Below are 20154 nucleotides of genomic sequence, written 5' to 3'. Positions count from 1 at the left end.
AGCCGTTCAAGACTGAGATGAAGAGGAATTTTTTCACACAGAGGGATGTGAATCTTGGGAATTCTAAACCCCAGAGGGCTGTAAATGCTGAGTCATTGAATATATTCAAGGCTGAGATGAATAGATTTTTGGACTCTAGGGGAATCAAGGGATTTGGGGATCGGGCGGGAAAGTGGAGATGAGGTTGAAGATCAGCCATGATCTGACTGAATGGCAGAACAGGCTTGAGTGGCTGTATGGCCTACTCTTGCTCCTATTTCTTATCTTATGCTCTATCTTTATAAAACAGCCTGCCCTCCAACTTTCTGTGAACAATGGTATGGGAGATATGTTACTAATTCTTACATTTTAAGAGTCTGTAGGCTTATGACTGCTTTAAGGTAATACATTTTATTATTTGTTTTTCATTTAGAATATGGATTCATGTAAACCCTATAGTGCCTCTTGCATTGTGTAAAATACAGCAGCTACAGTGCTCTACACTGTCTTGAGCTTGTCAGAACTGTAATATCTTACTGTAGTAATGTGGCAATCTTTGTAACGTCATGACTGGGAAAGACTCAATGGACGTCTTTTTGTATGTCCGTATGTTCTTATTAAGAGCAGGTAATTGGAGCTTAATAATGGTCATTTAAAAAATGTCGGTAGAATCTTTTGTTGCATCTACTCATTTCACCTAACCCTTTATTGTAAAACTCAACTGTGTTACCAAAGTTGTAGCATCTTTTTTTTAAAAAAAAATAATTAATTTTATTCCTTTGCAAGACTTTTTTGGTATTTATAAACAGAAACTTTCCACCTTGTATTGAGTCTTTAAGATTGCCAGTCAGTCAGTCATCTATCATGATAGCTTTGCTTTAGAAGGAGGGAGCATAAGAAATAGGAGCAGGAGTGGACCATACGGCCCCTCAAGCCTGCTCTGCCATTCAATAAGATCATGGTTGATCTTCGACCTCAACCCTACTTTCCCGTCCTATTCCCATATTCCTTGATTCTCTTAGAGTCCAAAAATCTATCGATCTTAGTCGTGAATATACTCAACGACTCAGCATCCACAGCCCTCTGGGGTAGAGAATTCCAAAGATTCTCAACCTTCTGAGTGAAGAAATTTCCCCTCATCTTAGTACTAAATGGCCAACCCCTTATCCTGAAAGTATGCCCCCTAGTTCTAGACACTCCCGCCAGGGGAAACAGCCTCTCAACATCTACACTGTCAAGCCCTCTCAGAATCTTTTATGTTTCAATGCGATCACCTCTCATTCATCTATACTCCAGAGAGTATAGGCCCCAGGTATTAACATCACCCTGGGAAATCAAATGTTGAATCATTTTGTTGCTGTAATTTTAAAGAAGTTCAAATCAAAGAATTTTTAAAAATTCATTCTCGGGATATGGACGTCACTAGTAAGGCCAGCATTTATTGCCCATCCCAAGTTGCACTTGAGAAGGTGATGAGGAGCCTTCTTCTTGAACCACTGCAGTCCATGTGAAGAATTTTGAAATGTTTTTAATCGTAGAATGGTTACAGCACAGAAGGAAGCTATTCAGTCCATCGAGTCCATGCCAGCTCTCCGCAAGAGTAATCCAGCTAGTCTCACTCCCCTGCCCTTTCCCCAGAGCCCTGCAAATTTTTTCTTTCAAGTACTTATCCAATTCCCCTTTGAAAGCCATGATTGAATCTGCCTCTATCACCCCTTCAGGCAATGCATTCCAGATCATAACCACTTGCTGCGTAAAAAAGTTTTCCCTCATGTCGCCTTTGGTTCTTTTGTCAATCACCTTAAATCTATCTCCTCTGGTTCTTGACCCTTTCTCCAATGGGAACACTTTCTCTCTATCTACTCTGTCTAGACCTTTCATGATTTTGAATACTGCTATCAAATCTCCTTGCAACCGTCTCTGTTCCAAGGAGAACAACCCCAGCTTCTCCAGTCTATCCACTTAACTAAAGCTCCTCATCCCTGGAATCATTCTAGGAAATCTCTTCTGCACCCTCCCTAAGGCCTTCACATCTTTCCTAAAGTGCGGTGCCCAGAACTGGACACACTACTCCAGTTGTGGCCGAACCAGTTTTTTATAAAGGTTCATCATAACTTCCTTGCTTTTGTACTCTATGCTTCTATTTATAAAGCCCAGGATCCCGTATGCTTTTTTAACCGCTTTCTCATCCTGCCTGCCACCTTCAAAGATTTGTGCACATGTGCCCCCAGATCTCTCTGTTTCTGCACCCCCTTTAGAATTGTACCCTTTATTTTATATTGCGTGGCATAATCATCAATACCTTTGTTGTGTTCATCCTAACAACTGCAGTGCTTTTGATGTGAATCCGGTTACTACAGTCACTACCTGTTCAAATTTTGACAGACCAATCAATGAAGATGAAGTCCAAATCCTTCACAATAGACAGTATGATGCTATTACTCAGAAGCAAATGGCAGTAGACACACAGCTCCAGATTGAGGTATGGTGCAGATAATTTAGTTTGTTATTTGCTGTTTAAGTGTTCAAATAATTAAAATGTTTTTAACTTGATGGCTTTCAAAATATTAATACCAAAAATTACCTGCATTGGAAGCTTTGGCTTGATGTACTACTTGGTAATGAAATCTCTGTATCTAGTACACTTTTTAAGTAGTAGTATGAAAGCAGAAGCCTCCTGCAGCATCTTTTGTAATGTTCTTGTTCACCATTCAGCAGTGTGTAGTTTGCTTGGAACCTCAAACCCAAGGAGCATTACACTTGTTTTGCATAGCATTTAGAGAAATACAGAAGTCCAACTTTTAATTAGAGAGGAGCTCTCCTCCGTGCAGCCCCTGTCAGCTGAATGGGCAGTCACATGCACTTTTCAGTACCAGTCCACTCTGGGTTGACAGATGAATGTCTAATGCAAGTACTTCTGTTGTGTGGCTCATGAGATTTCATTCACATTATGCATAACAGCTGATTCCTGTTGCATTGAAATACTCGTAGCTACAAGCAGCATGTCTGTAACTCTAATTCAATGGGAAAGTAATAATTTGAATGCTGACTGGCTCAAATAGAACATTGCATCACACAGAAACTTTCATTATGACTTTATTAGAACACAATAAATGCCTCAGCCTTCTGTGCATTGCAAGGTGGAATAATTTGATTTTATGCATGATCCCATATCAAATTAACTTCTACCACACCTTTTGGGGATTTTTCTGAAATGATTTTATTGACTAATTTTGCACAATGTGCACAAGCTCAAGGTATTAGAATTTAGTATGGTTGTTGAAGTGACTTGGAATTGAAGTGACGGTTATTATCTAAACTGATGAGAGTGGAATTCTTTTGCCTGGAATATCCGTGTTCCATTCATCAAAATTTCTACTAAACATGGATTCGAAATACATTGGAAATTAATGGGAACTGATACTCCTATAAACCACATTTCACTTAATTTGTCCTCTGAGGATACTCTGTTCAATATGTTCCCTCAAACCCCTGAGTTGGAGTGTCCCATCTCCTGTCTCAGCTGACAAATGACTAAAAACATGATGCTTAGTAAAGAGCAAATTGAAGTATTGGGCAATGCATAACCTCTTCAAAGACAGACGTGCACGATGAACACCACAGTTGCTGTGCTACCTGGCCAGACTAGCTTTGCTTTACGCTTTCACTCTCTTAAATCAATTAAATTTGTTTCTGAAATATTGATATAATTGGTACTTTAGCAGACTGGGTGACACAGCAAATTACAATAATCCTTTCACCTCTTGATGCAGGTTTGGCCTCACACATTTTTTAAGGTATTTTTTCCCTTTGCCCTTGCCACTGACTATGCCTGACTGAGAGGAGCAGGCAGGTTTTTTCCCAAGTCTCTACCAGCACCGGTCTAAAATCAACCACTGGGGAACCAGTCAAAAGTGATTCTCTACCCTTCCTCTAGGGAGGTATGTGGACTCTGCTGTGTGCTTTCCAACAATGGTGCACTTGAGACTGGGGATTATGGATGTGAGCCCATGTCATACTACTCTGGCATAGCATTCTTGAGTCCAACATTTTCTGTCAGCCTCTTATAGCCGTTAATATTTCTAAGAGTTTGAACTCTCAATTCAAATTTCGGTGGATAAGCTGAGGTTAAGCCACGTTATTAAGTGATGCAGTGCGATTCTACACTGTGGGAGTGAATAAGGTTACTGAACGAAAATAATAAGAAAATCCATTTCACTCTGCTGTCGTTCCTCATCTTGATGGGTAGAACATTTTCATACAAACACGTTGGTACCTTTTAAGCAACTGGTCATGCAGTCTAGAAATGAGATCCAATGATATTCCTACTCAGGCTCAACATTGTGAGTTCAAGTAAAATGTCCTTTTTTCAGCTAAGGACAATAATATGGCTGGTACCAGAAGTGAAAACAGTTCAGCAATAATAAACGACAGTGAAAAAATATTGTAATACCAGACCACCGAACTGTAATCTAGAAATAAATAATTTAAATTGTTTCCATTATTTCAGATTCTTATAATTGCATGAATGGGTGAAAGCCCCTTACATTTCAGTCTATGTGTACCTGTGTGTTCTTTTTAAACACACCTATAAAAATCAGTTTACACTTCTTAAAAAAAAAAATCCATTAACACAAAAGATCTCCCAATGTCATGGCTTGTATGTTAGCCTTACTATATAAAAGAAGTTTGAACAAAGAGCAGTCCGACCAAAGAATGTTGTATGGAAATAAAGGAATTAACTACATTGGAAGATGTAAAGAATAAGATAAATCATCCTTTCTGTGTGCAACATGTTGTAACCCTAAGTACCAGTTTCAAGAGATACCCAATTCCCAGTTGCTAACTGTGCTCCAATCAGTGCCTCCAGATTAATTCCAAAATCTGATCTGAGTTTTACAACTGCTTTCTGGCATGTCCAAGAGACATCCATGGGAAGATCACTCTCACCAAAAGACCTGAGATGATTGGAGGAAGGAACTTGACACCATTCTATTCACCTTCTTCCTCTGGATTGTATCTGTTTAATAATAGAAGTACCTGCCAACTTCAACACATATTGATACTGTGGAACAAAAAGTATCTGATGAGGTCAAGAACAAGAATAAATGTGCAACTCACTCCTTATCACTTCACTGGAGTGGATATTTTCATAAATCTTAAAATGGATAGAAGCAGACTGTGTTTGCTGTAATACTAAAAACCGAGCAGGGATAAAATGCCAAACACTTGACAGGAGAAATTGACCTGTAGTTCAGCTCTGCAGGCACGTTCTCTCCTCCCCCACCTTCACATGCCGGTCCTCAAACCAACCAGCTACTGATTTGACATCAACACAGGATGCGCAAATACCTGTGGGAGAAAATGGTGGTAATATCTACATACATTTTTTTTAAAGCAGTACTGACTCTGTAGGACATTGCTGCAGGTGTTTCCTTCTTCCAGGGCAGGCTCTGCTAACTGATTCTCATGTTTTTTGGATAGATTAGATTACAGAAGTATTAGCTAGTAGTCCTTTGGGCTTAAAGAGGATGTCCTTTGGAAGGACATGTTAGTTGGGAAAGATAAGTAAAGTGTAGAGCTGAAAGACCACAAAAAAATGCTGACATTTAAAAAAAAACTGTTTTAAAGATCTTTAGCTCTTTTGCAGTTATGTTTACTTTAAGTTACGAGGTAACCAAATTTTCAGGATATGCTCACATCTTCCCCCTCTGTTTCCTCTGAACTTGCATCTGCTTTGCCTACACACAAGAGGATATTGCAAGTGGTATAGATTATGCATTCTGCTAGTGGTGTATATGACACTGCACCCAATTTTTCCTTGCCCCTGCAGTGAGATGATTGACATCTGCCTAATACATCCCGTTTTAGTACGGCTGAGATGAACCCCAGAGAACGGGGAATCGGACTTGCGCCCCTCCAGTTTGTCATGTACCATGTTGCCTACAGGAGCACCTTTTGAAATTGAGAAAACTTAGCAGAATTAAAATAAAAAGAGAGGTGGACTGCCCCTCAAGCCAGTATAGTGTGTTAATTGGGCCTTGCTTTTTGGTGGACGATGCTGAGTCCTTGATCTGAAGAAATAGTTAAGCATGTATTATTTACATAGTCAGTCAGTCCCTTGTATGAACACCTAATAAAACATGGAAGTGTATATTCACAATCAAATGATTAATATTGTGCTTAAGCTACAGGACCTTTATTTTGGTATATAACTTAATACAATCCAAAGTGTTTAGCAAAATTATGGTTTTACATTAAGTTACTGTATTAAAGTTAATAAGTTATTGTCATTTCTATTTTATATTGACAGTTGCTCTATCTTTGGATAACTGTGCATATAAGGGCATACAGGCAGTCCGGTTTGTTTAGAATTGTTTCCTTGGCCAATGCCAATATGAGCAAAACGTGCTCACTGGGATTTTTTTTTATTCGTTCATGGGATGTGGGCGTCGCTGGCAAAGCCAGCATTTATTGCCCCTCCCATTAAAGTGAATGCAATTTTATTTTTAACCAGTCTCTTACCCTCAAATTTGTGTGGGGTGGCGGGGGGGTGGAAACTGGCACCCATAGAACGCCAAATCAACAGCTTCTAGGGGAAAAACAAGGGGAAATTGGCAAAAAAAAACAATTTTCCACCATGTGATTTTAGTACTGTGAGTTCATAGGCAAATATATCTAATTGCTGCTGTGAGAGAGCCAAATAAAATAGTGAGTTGCATTCAAAGAGAGATAGAATACAGATCAAAAGAGATTACATTATATAGGGCACTGGTTTACTCCATCTGGAGTTCTATAAAGTACTGGTCTTCGTAGCATGGAAAGGATATTACTGCCCTTGAGAGGGTGTGGCATAAAGCAAGATGATGCCAAGACTTAAGAATCTAACCTTTCAGGAATGGTTGAAGAGCTTGGGCTTTTTTTCATTGGAAAGGAGCCTGAGATCGAACAGATTTCAAAATTGTAAAAGTGGGTAATACTGAAAATGATTGAAATTGTTGACGCTGGTTCAAAAATTAGAAGACATATTTTGACAAAAAAAATAGGGAACTAGAAATAAATTGGGTAGTTGGGTAGAACTATTTCACACAAAGGGGAATAGATGTATGGATGAAGCTACTAGGGAAGGCCATTGAAACAAATAATACCATTGGCTCAAAAGACAACCACATCTATTTCTGAAAAAAGAGCAAATTGGAGAATATGGTAAGAAGATAGATTGAGATCAACCAAAAAAGGGATGGGTCTATTGGGTCAAATTCTTTCCCTGTTCCCAAAATACCTATCTTCCTAACCATGCTATGATCTGTTGGTGCTTGATGAAATTATATGCAGGGTTTTTGTATTGACGTGAGCAATATTTCATCCAGAAATTTCAGTAGAAAATAGTAAAACTAAAAATCACCATTCTCATCCTATTTAAGTTTAATTTGCCCCAATTTGTTGTGATTTCCTATTCTTTCATTTTTAATTAAGTTGTACATTCTTTGTTTTTGTGTTGTATTCATATGTAGGAAAACTAACCTGCTGCTCAAAATGCTTGTAATGTCATTTTGTTTTTCTAGAGAGGTTTATCATTTTGTTAACCCTTTTTATTTCGTTCACATGCAGTTAGCTGCACAAGAGGAGCAGTTAAGGATAGAAGAAGATGCATTTTATGCTGCACAACGTGAAGCAGCCAGGGCAGCAAAGCAGAAAAAGCTATTGGAGGTGAGGGCATGAAGCCCCCATTTGGTTTTCTGATCTGCAAAAGTCTTTACTCATCTCTTGTTAACAGGCCATATTTAAAGTGACCACACGCCATTACAGTAAGCTTTTTTTTTAAACAAAAATAGGCCTTGTCTAGTTTAGAATGCACCAAAAAGATATTGGCCATGCTCATTTAATTATTGCTTATAAATCCAAAACTAGAAGCATGTTCTTTTTAGAAGTTGTCACTGGTCGTGCATTGAACTAATTTATCAGATTTGGCAATCAAATGGGCCAGCAAAACTTCAGTTTCTGCATCGCTGCAACTTGACCCATGAAGCACAGTATAACTCTAATTTGAGGTCGTCAATCTGAGTGCAAGCAAAATGTTGGAAGCCGTGAGGAATTAGTCTTGCACTGCTTGGACTTCACATTGGCTGCAATATAACAGCAACTGGTGCAAGCCAACTTTTCAAGGATTTAAGGATTAAAAGCCCACCTAAGTTCTTAATGTTAGTAAAAAGCTGAACTAACATCCACTCTTTATTAACATCAAAATTTCACTGACATTCCAATGCTGCTGAGCAGAGCACTGTGTATGGGATTAAGTACACAAGTGCAAAGCTCTGCTTTGCCTGACTACAGAGTGGGTACAAAATTGCTGGTATAATTGCGCTGCCAGCTCATGCCACTGTAAATGTAAGCTGCTGTTTTATTGCAGATGCCAGTTTAAGTACCACAAGTTCATTTAGGATTTCTGCCATCCTGACTATACATTCTTATTTGATAATCTTGACATCACCGTTAATCTACACTGTTCTTCAGTCAGTAAAATATGACCAATTTTTCCACTGTTTTGATCAGAGCAAGTGAGAATTACCATATATGACCAGGATAGCTAACTGGGTGCCATAATTTGAAATTTAATCCATTGAATTTGATATCCTGTGACTGCTAGGTTCTGTGAATTTTGATCTTTGATATAATATATAATCAACCATATAAACATCTCCATCGCTGAAGACTTCTAAAACTATGTCCCAGTTACTTAATGTTAGAAGGTAAAGTAGAGCACATTAGAAGTTGGAAGTCTGCAAAAATTGAAGTGCACTTGAGAAAAAAAAAATGAATTTCCAAAGAGAAACCACTTACCACTGACTGAATTCAGCCCTTGCCTGGTTCCACTCTTACCTATCCAGTCTAGCCAGAAAGTCTCCTGCAATGGTTTCACTACCCACTCCCACACAGTTACCTCTATCCTTGGGTCCCTCCTATTTCTCATGTGCATGCTGCCCCTTGCCAACATCATCCAAAGACGTGACATCAGGTTCCGCACGTACGCTAATGACACCCAGCTCTACCTCACCCCAACCTCTGCATCTGATTTGTCACGCTGCTTATCCAACATCCAGTCATGGATGAGCCGCAATTTCCTCCAATTAAACATTGGGAAGACCCAAAGCCATTGTCTTCCGCCCCTGCCACAAACTCTGTTCTCTCTCCATTGATTCCACCCCCTTCCTGACCACTGTTTGAGGCTGAACCAGACTGTTCGCAATCTCGACGTCCTATTTGATCCTGAGCTGAGCTTCCAACCCCATATCATCTCTATCACAAAGACCGTCTACTTCCACCTCTCAACATCACCCATCTCTGCCCCGCCACAGCTTACCTGCTGCTGAAACCTACATCTGTGCTGTTGTTACCTCGACTCAACTATTCCAATGCTGTCCTGGCCAGATTACCATCTTCCACCCTCCATAAACGTGCTCATCCTCTGTTGCCAGTATCCTTACCCACACCAAGTCTTGCTCACCCATCATCCCTGTGCTCGCTGACCTACATTGACTCCCAGTCCACCAACACCTTGATTTTATAATTCTCATCTTCCTGTTCAAATCCCTCATTGGCCTCGCCCCTCCCAATCTCTCTAACTTCCTCCAACCCTGCAACCGTCCAAGGAACTATGTGTTCCTCCAAGTCTGGCCTCTTGTGCATCCCCACTCCCTTCGCCCCACCATTGACTGTCATGCATTCAGCCATTTAGGCCCTAAGCTCTGGAATTCCCCCCCCCCCCCAACCTCTCCATCTCTCTCTCTCCTTCCTTAAGACCCTTCTTAAAACCTACCTCTTTAACCACGCTTTTAAACCACCATTTCTAACATCTTTGACTTGGTGTGAACTTCTGTCTACGCTCCTGTGAAGCACCTTGGGACATTTTCCTACATTAAAGATGCTACATAAATACAAGTTGTTGAAGTGCTGAACTATTGGTCAGACCACCTGGGCAATATTACAAAATGTAAAATCAAATAACCAATTTGAAGTTAACAAGCAATTTAAAATCATATTTTTTAAAAATTTTGCTTCAACTTATGTTTCTTCAAGTTGCATTCAAACCTGTTCACTTCATTGAGTATTTTACTGATTGTTTTAATATAAATAATTGGTCATACCTGGTGGAACTACATACTCCTAAAGTAGTCGTGAAACAGTAAAAATCCAGGGAAAGAATTTAAAGATTAGTTTAGAATTCAACTGATATAGATTCTGAAAAGCATTGGCGCTTAAATAAAAGGAGCTAACGGGGCTCCCCGTTATCTAAGCATAAATGGTACAGCAACTTCAGGCGAGGGACAGATGCACGGTTAAATGCAAAAGTTATTGTCTGAATTGCTCCGCCCCGCTGCTGGTTTCGCAAAAAGCGGCATTTCGCTGTCTCTGCCTCACCATTGAAATGAATTGAATGTCGTGAAGTTGCTGTATTTGCGCGAAAGATATGAACCAAACGTACCAAAAAGTTAAGTCTTGTCATTACCAGCGCAAGTACCCTTTTAACAAAGTGATAACTGTTAATTACTGCTAATCAACCTCAGGCATTGAAAATTAACTATTACAAGTATGGAGTCTCATTCCTTCATTAATTGTTGTTGGAGATTTTAAAAATGTTAAATTTAAAATTAAATTTTTTTTTACTTTTCCATTCTGTCGTTTTTTCCGCTCTCTTAATCCAATCTATCTTTCCCTCTTTATTTCTCTTTCTGTACCTGACTACATTGAATTCACTCACTCTAATTTAAACTTACTTCTCAGTCTTTCTGCTGTTTATTTATCAATCCTTCAACCTGATTGGTTGGTTAAGGAGATACAGCTGCTTACCCTGTTCACTCAGGTCCCAGATGCCCTGTTTCTCTTGCTGCGCCAGTTTCAGCTCGCACTTACAGCAACTTGCCACCCAAAAAATGTTTAAAACCTTAACGTGCAGACGCCGTTAGATGCCCTGCTACAGCAAAATCTGGGCCATTATTTAATAAGACATTTGATTCTGAGACAGAATATGAAAATTGATTTTGTTTGGAAACTAATTTACAATAGTTTATACTTAAGGTTTTTACTTAACTTTTCTTGCTCTTTTGCTTTATGCTTTACAGCTCTCTAATCTTTAACCTATATAAAATAACCTTGATTACAGTCTCACCTGTAAGTTAAATGTGTTGTATATTTTACTGCTTCGCTCCCTCCTCTAGCTTCTGGTCTGAAAATTAAGATATACTATACTATGCGTAAAGGTGACTCATTAACCAATCTCTGTGCTTTATAGCAACAAAGGTTGCAAAAGATGAAACAGAAGGCCAAGTCTACTGCAAACCCTGATCAACAAAAAGGGTGAGACCTTTTTTAATATTAAAGGTGTTTTCAGTAAGTTTTTATGTAGAAGCTGCAATCCAGTTTTTAATTTGTAGATAATGTAAACTAATATCTTGTCACTTGTAACCAAAGAGGATCAAGCATTAGTTGTGGTTTGTGTTTTGAATTCAAGTAATTCTTTGAGGATTGTCAGCCCTAAGACATTCAGCTGGCAGAGCACACAGGAGTTATAAAGTAGCTTGCATGCATGCTTTCTCAGGGCAAAGAGCAACTGAGTCATACAAACAAAGTTCTGTGCTAAATTGGCCAATCTCAGCCAGTGGCGGTAGTGGTGCTATAATTGGCCACGCTGCCTGTGGATTAAGGAAGGGAAAGCAGTTATTTCCTGGTCCTGTTTGTTATCTTTGTGATGCACTCAGTAGTCAACTAGGCTGCTGACACACACTTAAGCATACTATTTAGGCAATCACTTCAAGGCTGTACTGAGAGAGTGCTGCACCTGCTTATTCAGGTGGATGAAGACATCCCTTGGCACTAGAAGATTCACTGAGTTCTCCCAGTGTCTTGGCCAACATTCCTCCCTCAAGCAACACCACCAAAATACATTAACTGGCCATTCATCTCAGTTGCTGTTTGTGGATGGCCTTGCTGTGCACAAAATTAGCTGCTGCCTTTGCCTACATAAAGCTGACTACACTTCCAAAGTAATTAATTGGTTATAAAGGGCTCTGGGAAATCCTCAGGACATGATAAGGCACTTAAGGAAGTTGTTCTTCTTTCCTGATAGATATTCAGTACCTTATTGGAAAATGCATCTGTGTCAATACGAAGTGTGGGTGTGAAGTCCCCCATGGTGAAATAGTCTGTTGACACTTGCTGACTAGGCTCATGCATGAAAAATAGCCTGGGATACCAGGAATTTGTCCAAATGATCAGTCTCCAAGAAAAATTAGAAATTACAATATTTCAAATAAAGGATCCTGCTTGGCTTTTAAGATGGCTTTGGATGGATTTTACTGTTAACAGGAGTGATATTGTGTCAAAATACAGATAATATCCATTTGAAATAAAACTCTCCTACTTTGGGAGCTTCCACTGTGACTTGATGAAGAGGGACTATCAAGTGAACTACGATCCACTACCTAATTTGTCATCTAGATAATTCCCAGTTTTTTTTTCCACTACCAACTGCTTCCTTAAACCCTACTCTCTTGCCCTATCCACTCTCACCTCTGACAACAAATGTGGGGAGCTCATTAATGCCTTTGTCACCAAGATAATGACCATCCATTCAACTGCCTCTGCTGTCTCTCCTCTTGCCCTCAGCCAAGTCACATTTCCTCAGCCCTCAACCCCCATCTCTTTCTAGTTTCTCCCCCATCTCGCATCTCCCCTCTAAGTGTATCTCATCCATGAGATCCACCTTCTACTCTCTTGACCCCATTCCCACATAATGCTGATCCCACACTTCCCTTTGTATCCCTTGTGCTAGCTGTCCTTGTAACTGATTACCTCTCCTCAGGGACTGTCCCCATCCCTTTCAACACTGCTGTTATTAACCCATCCATCAAAAACCCACCCTTCACACCTCTGTTCTTGCAAACTACGGTCCCATATCCAATCTCCTCCTCCAGACCTTTACCACCTCCAGATTCAATTATTTCAATGTTCTCCTGGCTGGCCTCCCATTTTCCACCTTCCGTAAACCTTAGCTCATCCAAAAATTCTATTCCTCACCAAATCCCGTTTGTTCATCACCCGCCCTCGCTGATCTACATTGGCTTCCTGTTTTTCCAGCACCTCAAAATTCTTGTCCTGTGTTTAAATCCCTTCATGGCCTTGGCCTCTCCTTATCCCTGTAACCTCCTCCCAGTGCTACAACTCATCTATTCCACCCCGCCCCCCCCCAACCCACATCCTCTTTTCCTGTATCTCTCTCGCCTCTTGTGCAGACCCTTCCCTCTATCTCACCATTGGCCGCTTGCCTTAAGCTCTGGAAATCCACCCCTAAATCCCTCTTCTCCCTTAAAACCCTCTTTAAAACACATGACTTTGACCAAGTTTTTGGTGAGTGCTCTTAAATTTTTTTCTTTGGCACAGCATCTGGTTTTTGATGACACCTCTGTGAAGTGCTTTGAGATGTTTTTCTACATTAAATGCACTTTATAAATGCTTTTTGTTTGTGCAGTAAAGATAAGTCAGATGGCCCTATTCCACCATCCGATGAATCAGATTTTCTGGCCCTTCAATGGAATAGGACTCCAGATGCCCAATACCAATATTTGGGGAACAAAAAAATCAAGTAAATCTTTCAAAGAAGAGGGTGAACATCTGTGTCACGTTACCTAGCATTCCCAATGTGAAAAAAGGATGCCAGGGCATGTAAATGCAATTTGACAAATGTTTACATATTTCAGTGTATTTATTCCAAAGAGCAGAAAATAATTGTCAGGCTGTAGAGATTACCTCTGGTATTATTGTTAGGAAATCTGCTCCTACTCACCACGTCGAAAATAGCTCTGAAACTTCATCTTGCCTAACTTTTAAAGTTACAAACTCAGCTCAGAATTAATTTGAGATAATTGTTAATATAAATGTACTGCATCTTCTATCAATCATCTGTTTGTAAAAGTTCACCATATAGCCTGGTTACCAGTGTATTCCCAGGTTAAATTGGGAATTTGTCTGTAATGTACTATGTTATGTTTGTGACAAATAAAGTGTAGTATAAGATTTAATTAAATATTACAGTACGCTTGGTTCTCATAGCATTGGAAGAATGAATACTGGAACCTACAAATAGAATTTATAAGTCTTTATCAGTAACACATCTTCAGCTGAACAATAACGGTCGATTCTACAAATACGTATACCTTGCAGGGAGCATTGCTGCCCAGGAGCATGCATTGGAAAATCAGGCATGCTCCCATGATTTTTTTTCCATTAATTTTAATCATGGGGAGCATGCCTGCAATTTCCTGATTTGCATTTGAGGCTGGCATGGCTCCCAAATGGGAGGATACATTCATTAAAATCGGCTCTACAAGGTCAATAAACTGACATTGCACATGGCTAAATGGATTGTTTTACTTCTCTACCCTGTTTTATGCAGTGAGGCAGGGGAAGAAGACTTCGAATCATATCTACAGCATGCAAAATCCCAATCTGAAGCTTTCAGGAACCAACACAGTAAGTTTGCTTATTAGAAAATAAGGGCCCCTTCCTCCCAAATGCTATTTGCCACAGATAAACACTTGAATTACAATTTTGACTGTAGTTGAACATGCTGAAGGGGCTGTTGTGCTAGAATATGGATCAGGGCACCCCGCCATTCAACATCTCAAATTAGTTCAACCATTAAATTTTTTTTTTAAATTGTTCTTGGTATGTATACGACACTGGCAAGGCTGTATTTATTGCCCATCCCTAGTTGCCCTGAGAGGATGATGGGGGCCTGCTCTGTGAACTGTTGAAGCCCTTGTGATGATGGTGCTTGCACATTGGTGTTGGGTAGGGAATTCCAAGATATTGACCCAGTGAGAATAAAGAAACGGTGAAACAGGTCCAAGTCAGGATGATGTGTGACTTGGATTGGAACTTGGTGGTGACTACTCTTGGTTCATCACAGCTTCTTTAATGCACAGACCTTTGGTAATCTTTTTCAACTGAACTGATAATTCTTCAATCAGAAGGGGGGAAAGATGGCATTGTTTTGATTCCAGGGTGTGTGGCAGAGTTACTGGATCTGTGCAAGGATTGCAGATGTGCAGATAGTCCAAAAGTCCAAACAGTGTTCTCTTTTATCTTTATCTTTTTGCCTCATACCAATGCAATGCCTTTATCTCCCCATGGTCAACAGTATGCTTGCCAATCTGAAAATCTCACTTCGGGAGTGTAATCACTGTATTCAGTTCCAACGATATCTTGCTTGGCTGGAGGGTTTCCAGCTTCATGGATCTGTTGAAATACAGTTTCAACCATTTTTGCCAGTGTGTCAACTTGCCCCCCTCTCAAAATTTCTTCATCACTCCCCTTCTTTAAAAAGCCTGCAAACTGCTGTCATCAACTCCATCATTAAAATGGTCACCCTAGATTCCTCCATCCTGTCCAAATACCACCAATCTCTAATCTCCATCTCCAAGGTTCTTTAAACACGTAATTCCCATCCATCACCATGCCTATCTTTCCCACCACCACCTTTGGACCAGCTACAGCACCAAGAATGCCCTGGTCAGAATTGCCAGTGATATCCTGTGTGATTGTGACCACGGTGCACTATCCATCCTCATCCTCCTTGACCTTTCTGCAGCCTTTGATACAATTAACCACTCCACCCTCCAAAATCTCTCCTCCATGGTATCGAGCTCTCGTGGTTCCAGTCCCACTTGTTCAATGTAGTCAGCCCATCTCCTGCAGTCACCTTTCCTGCCATACCTACACAGTTACTTTTGGGCTGCCCCAAGGCTTCATCCTTGGCCCCTCCTCTTCCACATCTACATGGTGCTACTTGGCAACAGTGTCTGTTAGTATGCTGATGGAAGGCAATTTTATTTCTCTTCCACTATCCTCAATTCCACAACTGTTGTTATGCTGCCTGATCTTCTCTTTAACATCAAGTCGTTATTGACTCTGAATTCTGCAGCTTAAAATTAAATTAAAGAGCAAAGCCATCTTGTTCGGTTTCCAAGAAAAGTTTTGCAGCACTAACTCCGATTCAATCACTCTTCCCACCTGCTCCATGAACGCAACAATCCTCAACCTTGATTGATGCTGAGTTTCAAATCCAACATCCAATCACCATTACTACCTATTTCCAACTCCACAATACACAGCCCACTTCTGTCCTTAACTCACCCACTCTGCCACTGAAACTCTTATCCACGTCTTTGGCACTTCCACTAGACTTTGCTGTGCTCTCGTCTCAAGCTTCATCCTACACAAACTCCAGCTCCCTGTCTGCATTCTAGCCCATACTACGTCTGCTCACCCCCCACCCCCAGCTTCGCTGATCTCCACTGGTTTTTTGCAACACGGTGCATTGAATTTAGAATCCTCTATTCGCAAATTCTTCCATGGCTTCGCTGCACCCTCCCTCTGTAACCTCGTCCAGTTCTACACCCCAGCTTGCAGCCTTTGCCATTCTGATTCTGTTGACATGCAGCCTCCTCCTCCTCTCTTTTCTCCACCCCCACCCCACCCCCCCACCCTCCGCATTCCAATATTGGTGGCTGATCCTATAACGACCATGGCTCTGGATTTCTCCGCCTGAACCACTCCAGTTTGCTGTATCTCTCTCTCTGCATTTTCAAAAACATCCTCAAAACATACCTTTTCGCCAATACCTTTTGGCCAATTCCCCTAAGTCTTCTAACTTTTTTTTCCCTCTCTCTGAAGTACTTTTCCCTCTGTTAAAAGTGGTATATGAGTACAAGTTGTTATAACCATGTCAGGATCAGGCAATCTTGGAGATGACTTGAATACATTACTAGACTTAACAGGACCTTAACTACTGTAATGTTTTTCCATTAGTATAGTGCTGTTTCAAAACTCACTGTTTGAAATGATATGGCAGATATGTGGAGAAAACCTGGCTCACCAGTTGTTTGTGTACAATATTACAGTTTTACAATATTTATGAAGTACCATAAATAATTCACAAGCTGAGACATTTACAGACCGCTGCATACATCAGCTAAAATGTATGCTTTTAAACCAATACAGTGGTTTTAAACTCCATAATCCCTTGAGCTTGGGAGCTGCTTATGTAGCTTATCAGTACAGTTCCATTTTGGGTTTGAGATGGTGACTGATAAAAAGTGGCTTCTAGCAGTAGTTTAGTGATTGATTGTAGATGCAGTGGGATCCTTCACAAAGCATGACACAAAGAGCTGCTCAAGTACCAAGTGGGGGAAATAAGATGCATGAGTTTCAAAAGCCCATCACAATGAACGTTAACAACTTATGCTGCATACATGATTGGAAGCCTCCTTAAACTGGAGAATTTTTTTGAATGCATAGTACTCAATGTTGTAATGTAGAGAAATGTGTCAAATGTTTTGTGTACAACAAAATCCCGCAACAGCAATGAGATAAATGACCAGATAATCTGCGTTTGTGATATTGGTTGAAGGATAAATGTTGGCTCAAATCCCCTGCTGCTCTTTGAATAGTGCCTTGGGGTCTTTTACATTCATCTGAGAGGGCAGATAGGACCTCAGTTTAACATCTTATCTGAAAGATGACACGTTTGACAGTGCAGCACTCCACTGGAGTGTCAGCCTAGATTATTTGCTCAAGTCTCTGGATTGGGGCTTGAGCATACGACCTGCTGAATCAGAGGCAAAAGTGCTACCACTGAACCAATGCTGACTGTGGAAGCTAATTAGTTAATATTGCATACTATGTTGAGACAAAATATTAGCCAGCAGTAAGTGGAGTAGAGTGACTATGCAGTCCCTCCTCCACTTTCTTTTTATCTGTGTTCAAATTGGTTATCAAACAAGTATTGCCAATTTAATTTAAATAGTCTCTCCATTCATCAACCAGGCAGATTTAGGGCCTTAAGTGGTGCTATATCAAAAGAATAAATAGGTTGTTCTTCTGAATAGCTAACACATTTTTAAAGTCAATTGATGAACCTTAGGCTCATATGAGCAATGTTTTAAAATTTGGGTAATGCTTGAATACTTGAAGTTTGATTTTTAAATCCACATTTTCAAAATGTGCTTAAGTTGCTCCATTCCTCCACTCTCTGATTACATCCAGCCATAAACCTGTCTACAGTCTCCATAGTAAAATATAAGAAAAACCTACAAATGTTGGAAAGTCAAAGGTTGGAGAAAATGGGGAGGGGAGACAGAGAATGAACAGATACGCCAATCAGAGAAGAGTAATGAGATTGAATGACTTGCAAACTGCTTAACGGAACACTATTAAATGATATCAAGGATCATCATTGAGATAATGCAGAGACATAAAAAGGACCTGAAGAATGCAAATATTGGAGGGTAAAATGATATGAGAGAGGCGCACACACACTAACAAGATGAGAAAATTGGGAAAAATAGAGAAAGACAGGGTGAAAAGAGCAAGTAACAGATGCAACAGACCTGGAATTAGATCAGAAAATGCAAAACATAATGGGTCTGCCAGTCATGTGCAGAGACAAAATAGATCAACATTATGGTCTCAGATCACTCCCCGCCCCAAAGTTCTGATCATGTGTCTGCACCCCAAAAGTACACCCGTCTTCCCTGGACACCGACAGAGACATCCCACATCATCAGCATCCCTAGCTGTAAAGAAAGTTGAGGATATAAACTAAGGTTTTGAGCTGCGAGAAGTCAGTGGAGTGTGAAAGGAGAGAAGAATGTGATATTTAGCCTTGGAGGGAGTTCAGCTTCGAGGTGCACTTGGACAGCAGGCTTTTTCTCCTTCCCCCACCCCCCTCCCCCCCTTTAGATAATACATGTACAAAGTGAGTAAGCGGAGTTTGATTCTTATGGGAGATTGGTGCTAGTAATCATATTATCATAGTAGGTATAGCAGAGAAGGAGGCCTTTTTGACCATTGTGCCTGTGCCAGCTCTTTAAAAGAACTATCCAATTAGTCCCATTCCCCTGCTCTTTCCCCGTAGCCCTGTACACGTTTTCCCTTCAGGTATTTATCCAATTCCCTTTTGAAAGTTACTATTGAATCTGCATCCACGACCCTTTCAGGCAGTGCATTCCAGACCATTAAAACTCGCTGCGTAAAAAAAATGTTCCTCATGTTGCCTCTGCCAATAACTTTAAATCTGTGTCCTCTGGTTACTGACTCTTCTGCCACTGGAAATAAATTTTTCTTTCTAAACTGTTCATGATTTTGAAAACTTCTATCATATCTCCACTTAACCTTCTTTGCTCTAAGGAGAACTTACCCAGCTTCTCCAGTCTCTCCATGTAACTGAAGTTCCTCATCCCTGGTACCATTCCAGTAAATTTCTTTTGCATCCTCACTCAAGGCTTTGACATTCTTCCTAAAGTGTGGTGTCCAAATTTGAACACAATACTCCAGCTGAGGTCTAACCAGTGTTTTTTAAGGGTTTAGCATAACTTCCTTGCTTTTGTACTCTATGCCTCTATTAATAAACCCCAAGATCCCATTTGCTTTTTTAAAAACCTACTCAACTTGTCCTGCCGCTTCAAAGATTTGTGTACATACACCCCCAGGTCTCCCTGTTTCTGCACCCACTTTAAAATTGTACCATTTCGTTTATATTACCTCTCCGCATTCTTCCTACCAAAATGTATCACTTCACACTTCTGTGTGCTAAGTTTCATCTGCCATGTGTCTGCCCATTTCACCAGCCTGTCTGTGTCCTCCTGAAGTCTGTTACTGTCCTCCATATTGTTAACTACATTTCTGAATTTCGTGTCATCTGCAAACTTTGAAATTATACCCCGTATACCCAAGTCCAGGTCATTAATATATATCAAAAAGAGCAGTGGTCCTAATACCAACCCCTGGGGAGCACCATTGTATACTTCTCTCCAGTCTGAAAAACAACCGTTCACCACTACTCTCTGCTTTCTGTCCCCTAGCCAATTTTGTATCCATGCTGCCGCTGCCCCTTTAATTCTGTCCCTTTAATTTTGCAAGTCTACTATGTGGTACTTCATCAAATGCCTTTTGAAAGTGCATATACACAACATAACTGTACTACCTTCATCAACCCTCTCCATTAATTCATCAAAGAACTCAATCAAGTTAGTCAAACATGATTTTCCTTTAACAAATCCATGCTGTCTTTCATTTATTAGCCCACACTTTACCAAATGCCAATTCATTTTGTCCCAG

At 40.3% G+C, this 20154-nt stretch overlaps 1 protein-coding gene across 2 annotated transcripts in view; it reads left to right on the top strand.

Moving 5' to 3' along the window:
* The window catches only part of ap1ar (adaptor related protein complex 1 associated regulatory protein), a 109874-nt gene that overhangs the window by 64354 nt on the left and 25366 nt on the right, over positions 1-20154 (top strand). Inside the window, exons 5-8 of one of the 2 annotated variants that reach the window (XM_067990992.1) lie at positions 2311-2461; positions 7591-7689; positions 11270-11334; positions 14429-14505. In XM_067990992.1, the coding sequence (XP_067847093.1) occupies positions 2311-2461; positions 7591-7689; positions 11270-11334; positions 14429-14505 (392 nt within the window). The remainder of the gene's footprint in view (positions 1-2310; positions 2462-7590; positions 7690-11269; positions 11335-14428; positions 14506-20154) is intronic. The other variant, XM_067990998.1, reaches the window with a different exon arrangement.

Source organism: Heptranchias perlo, chromosome 1, assembly GCF_035084215.1.
Source record: "Heptranchias perlo isolate sHepPer1 chromosome 1, sHepPer1.hap1, whole genome shotgun sequence".
Lineage (NCBI taxonomy): Eukaryota > Metazoa > Chordata > Chondrichthyes > Hexanchiformes > Hexanchidae > Heptranchias > Heptranchias perlo.
This window is presented reverse-complemented; position numbering and strand designations above follow the sequence as displayed.